The sequence below is a fragment of the Gekko japonicus genome, unplaced genomic scaffold (genome assembly GCF_001447785.1).
Source record: "Gekko japonicus isolate JY-2015 unplaced genomic scaffold, Gekko_japonicus_V1.1 scaffold1098, whole genome shotgun sequence".
In the NCBI taxonomy this organism is placed as follows: Eukaryota; Metazoa; Chordata; class Lepidosauria; order Squamata; family Gekkonidae; genus Gekko; species Gekko japonicus.
In genome coordinates, this window is record NW_015160244.1 from 189,768 (window position 1) to 198,473 (window position 8,706).

Sequence of the window (8,706 nt, forward strand, 5' to 3'; positions counted from 1 at the left end):
GGGGGTGTTACGGGCCCCTGGGTGAGGGGGGAGGGGGTGTGGGTCGGGGAAGAAAGGAGAGGTGGTGAGCGGCAGGGAAACCAAAGCTTTCGGAGGGATGCTCGGGTGTGGCCTTCGCACACTTTAAAGCGTGCCACGTGGGGGGGGGGTTCATGCAAGCCGTGCAGAAATCATTCCCCTGGGGACCTCTTCACAGTCCCCGGGGGACCCACCAGGCCTTCTCCAACTGCCCCCCACTTCTCCACTCCCCTCTGACCCCGACCCTTTCCTCTGCCGTTCACAGTAGCTGGCAGGGCCCCAGACCCTGCCTTCGGGGGGGGGGGTTACTTTTCCCCCACTGCAGAGGGGCCCCTCTCCGATCACAGATTCTAAACGGGAGACATCCGAGTACCCCTTGTGCGCCGGGGCGTCCTGTGACCTCCTCTGCCCCTTGAAGGTCCCATCGCGGAAGCCCCGGGGAAAGGCGGGGGAGTTTCACCTCCAGAGCCCGGATGATGGCCCCGATCGGAATCCAGCTTGTCGCACGACTGCGCCCGCCGCGTCCTCTTTGGTTTGAGAGGGGCTGCCTTCCTCCCCACCTCGGGGTCCCCTGGAAGAGAAACGGGAGCCTTACGAGAGCCCCGGATCCCCCTCTCTCCCTCCTCACCAGCAGGAACTAGCCCTCCGGGAGGAACTGGCTGGGAGGTGCCGCAGGGTGGAGGCCTAGGGGACACCTGCCTTTCTCCAGGGGAGTCCACTCCCCTGCGCCTTCTCCGTTTTAACCCCTCTCTCTCACACACACCCCTTGGGAACACGGCAGGAGCGAGCCGCTCCACTGGGGTTGGTGGCTGCTCATGTGAATGTGGCCCCCCCTAGTGGTGATGTGGGGGGTGGGGTCCTGCCACTGTTGCCTCTAAGCTGAGTTCGTGTGAGCTAGCTCACCGTTTTTTTAGCCTCCGGCTCACACATTTTTGCCTTGGCTCCGGAAGGAGGGCTCCAGAGCGAACTGATTTCTGCAGCAGCCAAATCGCCCGCCCACCACTTTAATGCCGGTCGCTCGCAGACTAGAATTTTTGCTCACCAGACTCCGCAGCTGAGAGGGAACATTGCTGGAGACCCCCCCCCCCCCCAAGGTCCACGTGCTACAGGCCTGCTGAGGGCTCCCAAGGCCCTTGCCACCTTCAGAGGCCAAACAAGACGAGCCAACGGTTGGATCAGCCACCTGGCTCTCCACAAACAAACCAGGATGCCGTGATGGCCACAGACAGAGACCACTTTGGAAGGGGGTGAGGCAGACTGACGGAGGAGAGGTCGATCAGCGGCTACTAGCCGTGGTTACTGAAGGGAACCTCCACGTTCAGAGGCAGTCAACCCTCTGGATCCCAGTGCTAGGAGGCAACGTCAGGGGAAGGCCTTGGACTCCGTGCATTGCTGTTGGACCTCCAGAGGAACTGGGTGGTCACTAGATGCTGCCAGGCCCGTAGCTAGGATGTTGTGGCTTGAGGGGCACATTTTTTCCTGGTGGGGCTGAAGTTCTCAGTGCAGAGAGAAAAGCCATAGGAAGCTGTGACCAGGATAGCTCTCTCAACTGCAAGCTGTCAACCACTTTAGACAACAGTTCTCAGCTGCTGCAAGTTAATCACTTCTGCCAGCCTAAGAGACCCTTCTGATAACAAGCCGGAAAGGTGGAGGTGATGATCTCTATAAGAAAGCCAAGACTTTGGCAGGGAAACTCTCTTAAAGGAGACCAGTTTCTTGACACGGAGTTCGAAGGGATCCTAGAGGTCACCTACTCCAACCCCCTTGCTCTGTGCGGGAATGAGTCAGCTACAGCACCCCGCTCTGCTCCAAGGAGCAAACACCTCTACAAAATGTTTTTAAACGATTGGAAAAAAACATTTACAGGAGAAATCCTTGTGGGGCTGTGCCTTTAAGAAAGGGGGCCGAGCCCCCCCCCCCCAAAGCCCCACCCTTGACATAGGCCTGGATGCTGCACTAGATGGACTACCGGTCTGATCCAGAAGGGCTCTCCCTGGGTTCTTAAACGAAGCTGCCTAGCACAACATCAGACCGCCAGTCTATCTAGGCCAGTTCTGGCAACCCTGACTGGCCCTCTCGGGTCTCAGGCAGAGAACGTCCCTCCAGGAACTGGACTCTCTGCAACGCATGAGCTCTACCTCTGAGCCCCGGCCTGCATCAGCCAGTCTCCGGGCTTAACCGGAGCTCCCCTCATGTGGAGACACTCCACCGTGCCTCTCCAATCTCACGTCACCTTCGTTCTCCGGTTCTTCGGGTCTGCAGCGGGGCGGGGCTATTGGGGGTGACGTACGTGTATCTTCCGGGGCAGCCCCTCCGGCTAGGCCTGCTTCCTCATTGCTTCGGCTTCTCTCGGGCTGGCTGGGGGGTTTCCGGCCCCGGGGGAGGGCGACAGGTTTGGGAGGCCGCGGTGCGGTCGAGGGTTCCCTGAATTGCTGAAAGACGGAAGCGACACAAGGTAGGTGGGGGGGGACTCAAGTGCACCCTTCTGGAACTGCCGTGAAACAACACGGGAGAGCCAGTGCCGTATAGTGGTTAAAGCGTCGGGCTAAGATCTGGGAAACACAGGTTCGAATCCCCCCTCGGCGATGGAACCTTGTTGGATGACCTTGGGCCAGTCGCGCCATTTTCAGCCTAACCTACCTTGCAGGGCTCTTGAGAGGATAAAATGGAGGAAAGGAGAAAGATGTGAGCTGCTTCGGGCCCCCATTGGGGGGGGGGGGAAGGCAGGATATAAATTAAATAAATAAAAAAAATTATGCCCGCTTTCTTTACCCCAATAAGAATCCTGTAAAACTCGAATGCTGGCATATCCTTATAGCAGCATAAAGATGTCCTCCAAAGCAGACTATTTCATATTCCCTGCTCTCCTGTTTGTGAGATATCTAGAACAGGTCCTACAGCAACAGTGTGCTTGGAAACAGAAAGCGCTGGGCCTCTGACTGGGCCTCTGTGACCATTTGTGCAGCTACTTGGGATGCCAACGCCCCGGTGGGAATCCAAACAAAACACCCGTGACAAAAAGAAGTCGATAAAGATAATATGCAAAATTGTTTACTATGATGATCTACAAGCCAATAAAGGTTGTCTGTCTGTCTACTATGATAATTCTGTAGAAAACTCTCTTATATCGCTCACACGCAATGGATTTTGCGCAAGGTAAAAAATATTCGTTTCACAGGATTGCTTTATCTGAGCGTGCAGCAGTCACAATTCTTATCAATGTCCACCTATCAACTCTTGAAGGAAGCACCCCATGTTGACTCTCTTCACAGCTGCGCAAAATCCGTTGCGTGTGAGCAATATAAGAAGAGAGTCTTCTACAGAATTGTTATAGTAAACAATTTTGCATATTATCTTTATCGACTTCTCGTTATCTTTGTCACATGTTTTGTTTGGATTTCCGTCTCCTCCCGTGGTCTCTCTCTTTTGGCTTCAGTGTCCAGGTGGGGCCCATCTCCAGGCAACGGAGATCAGTTTCCCTGAAGGAAGTGGCTGTTTTCAGTGAGGAGAGGACTTTATGGCATCTAATCTCTGCAGAGCCCCCTCCCCAAACTGCCCTTCCCAAGCTCCACCCTCAAATCTCCAGGCATTTCCCAGCCCATAGTTGGCAACGCTAGTATATACTGGTATGCAAGCTGGAAAAGGCATTAAAAAGGTACAAGGCATTAAAAAGAAACAAGTACGTGGGCTCAGGGATACCGGTTGTGGAACTCTACATAAAGGAAAGAAGAGAAAAAAAGACAAGAGGAAAGAAGACAGAGAAGAAGAAGAACATGAAGAAGAGAAAAAAAGACAAGAGGAAAGAAGACAGAGAAGAAGAAAAACACAAAGAAGAGAAAAGAAGATGGAGAAGGAGAAGGGAGAAGAAGACAGGAAAGAAGGAGAATGGTGAGAAGGGAAAGGAGAGGACCTTCTGCTTAAGAGCCCCTTAATAAATCCACCCAGCCAGGGAAAGCTAAATCCACCCAGCCAAGGAAGAAAAGGGCAAACGGGTCTGATTTCTGGTACCCTTGCAATGTTGTTTTAGATGAGAGCAACCCAGGTGTCCGTGAGTACCCACTGCCTCTCCAGGCCCAGACGCTAGGGAGAGGCATCTCCCAATTTTGCAAATGAGACATGTGGCTCTCGCCGCAATAGGAGTGTGTCCAGTTTGGCGATACAGTTCACTGCAGCTCACTGCAAATTTTCTTTGCTCCAAAATCCCTCCAGCCACCCAGGCCACCTACAATTCTCCTTGTCTCAAGGAACCCAGCTTTCTCCGGAGTCAGACCCTTCCCTCGGTCTCTCAAGGTCTCGTCTACTCTGACTGACAGCCACTCTCCAGGACCTCCTTTTTCATATTTTTAATCATCTGGGAAACTTCTTGTATTGCTATTGTTTAATTTAAGATTTTTCTGTGTTCTGGATAAAAGGAAGTCCTCCTTCACCCAAAGAGTGATTAACACCTGGAATTCACTGCCACAGGAGGTGGTGGCGGCTACAAGCATGGACAGCTTCAAGAGGGAACTGGATGAACATATGGAGCAGAGGTCCATCAGTGGCTCTTAGCCACAAGGGATAGATAGGAACTCTGGGGCAAGTGATGCTCTGTCTTCTTGGTGCTTGGGGGTGGGGGGCAACAGGGGGAGAGCTTCTAGTGTCCCGGCCCCACTGCTGGACCTCCTGACGGCACCTGGTATTTCTGGCCACTGTGTGACACACAGTGTTGGACTGGATGGGCCATGGGCCTGATCCAACATTGGCTTCTCTTATGGTCTTATGGTCTTAAACTTTGTAGTCAGAATATTCTCTTATTTCATTTTCTGAAAGACACTTCATTTTCTACAATCCTGAATGAACATTAATAAAATGTTCTTTTTCTTATTCTGCATAAGTAATTTGTTCTCCTTTCCTTATGCAAGCTATTACTCCTTTTTCGTTCTCCTTCCGAAGGCAATACACCAAATATCTGCCAGGTTTATTCACATGTCCCAAATGCCTCTGTTTTAAAAGTTTCATCCCCACACCTCTTTTCATTTCTAACATATCTAACTGGTTTTTCAATTGTCTCATTTTTGCTAATATATTTTTATTGGGATTTTTTTAAATGCAGGATCTTGATGGGAGACTTAATCTTTAATCATCCTTTAATCTCCCCTGTTTAAGCATCCTTAAAACATGCTTTAATCTCTCCTGTCCAAACCAATGTGATTTAAAGGTGCTGAACTCTGCCTGTATCGTGGCCTCTGATTTGCAACATCTTGCTCATAAAAAAGGTCATTCACGGCTGGGTCCCGATCCTTTAAACTGGAAATGCCGGGGATTGAACCGGGGACCTTCCACATCCAAAGCGAGTCCTCTGATCACCACGCCACAGCCTCACCCATCAGATCCATCCGCTCACCTTCACTGGTGCCATCAAACTCTCCTTCTCGGAGCTGGGGGTCGGCAAACCCCCACTCTCATCTGCCCCGTTCTGCCTTCCTTCCTGGGGGGTATCTTGCTGGGGCTCCTGTCCCCTGGTTTCCCGCGGGGAGCTCTCTTCGGCTGCATACGTGGGTGAGCGCAAACAGAAGAAGAAGAAGAGATTGGATTTATACCCCGCCCTTCACTTGGAGTCTCAGAGCTGCTTACAAACTCCTTTCCCTCCCCACAACAGACACCCTGTGAGGTGGGTGGGGCTGAGAGAGCTCTGACAGAAACGGCTCTTTTTCGTAAGACTCATGCAGATGGTGACTTCGTGCATGGTCATTACCTGCTAATTTGTTTGATGTATTGTTTATTTTAACATTTATCAGCCGCCTTTCTACCTTATAGGAACTCCAGGCAGCTTACAATGTAAATAATAATATGATGAAATACAAAAAACCCGCTAATGAAAATCAATAACTTAGAACTTCCAATAAGCAGAACTAATCAAATGCCATCATGAATACAGTCCTGACAGCTTTTTCCTCCAGCCCCCCACCCTGCCGGACTGACAATCAACATAGTTAACTGAAAAACTCTGAGACAAGAAGAAGAAGAAGAAGAAGAAGAGGAGGAGGAGGAGGAGGAGGAGGAGGAGGAGGAGATTGGATGTATCCCCCGCCCTGCACTACCCAAGGGAGTCTCAGAGCGGCTTACAAACTCCTTTCCCTTCCCCTCCCCACAACAGACACCCTGTGAGGTACAGGTGGGCCTGAGAGAGCTCTGAGAACTGTCCTTGAGGGAACAGCTCCGACAGAACCATGGCTTGCCCAAGGTCATCCAGCAGCTGCAAGTGGAGGAGTGGGGAATCAAACCCGGTTCTCCCAGATTACAGTCCGCACACTTAACCACTACATCAAACTGCTGGACCACATCAGTGACCTTTCCCCATTATCATCTCTGGGAAACTCAGAACATGATGGACATCGGCATCCGCATTTATTCCCAGCGACTGGTATTCAAAGATACACTGCCTTTGCACATGGAGGTTCTGCTGAACTGTCCTGGCTAACGGTGGTGGAAAGCGTTGTTAAGTTGCAAGCAATCTCCGGTAAACCCGTAGGGTTTTCAAGGCAAGAGACCTACAGAAGTGGTTTGCCATTGCCCGTCTCTGCCTAGTGATCCCGAACTTCCTTGGGCAGGGCCGGCTCACCCACTAGGCGAACTAGGCATTCGCCTAGAGCGCCGGGCCCTGGATAGGGCACGAGATTGGGCCGGCCTGGGCCATCCAGGTCAAGGCAAAACACAAACAGAGGTGGTTTTTCACTACCTGGGTCTTCGTAGCAGTCCCGGATTTCCTCGGCGGCCTCCCACCCAAGTGCTAACCGGGGTCCACCCTGCTTAGCTTCCATGACCTGATAAGATCAGACTAGCCTGAGCCATTCAGGGCACAGCCTCCTAGCTAACAGCCACTGCTAAAAGCCATCTCACGCCCCCTAGCTGGCACCGTGTGAAAGAACAGCCAAAGGATGTATCTCCGCGGCAGCCGGTGCCCTGAATAGGGACACGCCCAGCCCGGACTCACCGATGGCCCAGGTGGCTTCAGCCCGACGGATGGTGGCAAAACCCGGCTTGGAGCCCTGCGATGGGGGGTGGGGTCTCCACCCGCCTTGCCCTGCGTAGTTTAGAAAGAAAAGAGCCAGCATTTTCACAGACACCAGAGACCAAGGCTGCAGACAGACAGATAGACAGCTATGGGAAAGAGGCCTCATCGCTTTTCAGAGGGTAGCCATCTGGGATGTGGTAGGACAGCCATACTTGAGTTCAGAGAGATCAACAAGATTTTCGGGGTATGAGCGTTCGAGAGGCAAAGCTGCCTTCATTAACCCTGATGGAGGGAGCTTTGGTTTTCGAAAGTTCGTACCCAAAAACCCGTATGCCGAAAATCTTGTTGGACTTGAATCTTCCTGCTCACCCATTTTACAGAGAACTGGGAGAAAAGGTCAAGGGCACAAAGTTTTCAAGTTGCCCAAGGTCACCCCTGGGGTACAGACCTTGAAGCAAAGCAGGAAACAACTAGTTTTGTCCAAAAAAGTTCACATTCTGTGTCTTATCATAATTCTTATGTTTACAATATTCTTAGTTATGAATTGTTTTATAATTGAACTAGGAAAAAGGCCCGTTGTGGAAATAATCACAACGGCCTCTAGAAAGAGGCTCTGGGCGGGTGCCCCGGCCTTGGACACAGTGTCAATTTGCTATGGCGACCTCAGCAGGGTATAATGACACTGAGTCCACCATTTTCTCCAGAGGAACTGATGTAATTTTGATTGATCTCCAGGAGCACTACCTTCCAGATGACGCGCGGCAACTCCAGGCATCTGATCGGGGAAGCGCTGGTAGCCCGTCGCAGCCAGCGCCGTTCCCCGTCTCACACATGTGCACAAACGCACAATGTCTGTTTTGTCGCGCTACATCTGATCACCTGCCAAAGACCCGAGCACTGAGCCACGGGGGTGCGTCGAATCGCGCTACCGCGGTTCTTTTTGCTCCGGCTCTAATTTGCCTCCTTTCAGTGGCGCAGTATCCCGCTCGTGTGACTGGGACCTATGATAATTTCAACTGTATTTATATATTCACTTTTATGTAAGCCACCCTCAGCGGGGAGGACGGGGTATAAATTGAATAAATAAATAGATAGTCTTGGGGTTGTTTGGCGGGAGAGAGGGGAGAAACTGTAAAATACTGATTTGACAAGTCACCTACTTAACATGATTGAGTTAACAATTTTTAGGAGCAAGATATTACAAGTTAGGGGCCACGATACAGGCAAGGCTCAGCACGTTTAAATCCCAGTGACTTCGACAAGAGGGATTAAAAACATCTTTAAGCATGCTTAAACAGGGAAGATTACAGCAAGATTAAAGATTAAGTCTCCATGAACCCGATCGGAATTTGGCTGACTTGTGTCTCTGGATTTTAATCGGATGCTGAAAATTCGGTTTTAAATTTGCGAAAATCTGAATTTTTGAAATGCACGCAACTCTGTAGGCAGTAAAAAATGTGTGTTACGTTCCATGCGGGGACTGACGGACCAAACATCTCTAGGAACCGCACTGAGGAGATTAAGATTTGCTTAGGAGACTTGGGGAAAGAAGCAAGACTCATGCCAAGGTCTGGGGAAGCACTATAACCTGAGTCATCCGAGGAGCGTCTTCTGTGTTGGTCCCGCATACTCCCTCCTCGCTCCAAGTCCACGCTCTGGAACAAGCCAACAAAGCACGTGAGTCCCAGGTGTGG

General features: G+C 51.3%; 1 protein-coding gene across 1 annotated transcript in view; it reads right to left on the bottom strand.

The window, feature by feature from the left end:
• Positions 1-368: 368 nt before the first annotated feature.
• The window catches only part of LRRC16B (leucine rich repeat containing 16B), a 59,125-nt gene continuing 50,787 nt past the window's right edge, over positions 369-8,706 (bottom strand). Inside the window, 5 exon segments of the mRNA XM_015413516.1 lie at positions 369-589; positions 2,309-2,450; positions 5,402-5,544; positions 6,992-7,081; positions 8,601-8,667. Coding sequence (XP_015269002.1) covers positions 369-589; positions 2,309-2,450; positions 5,402-5,544; positions 6,992-7,081; positions 8,601-8,667 — 663 coding nt within the window.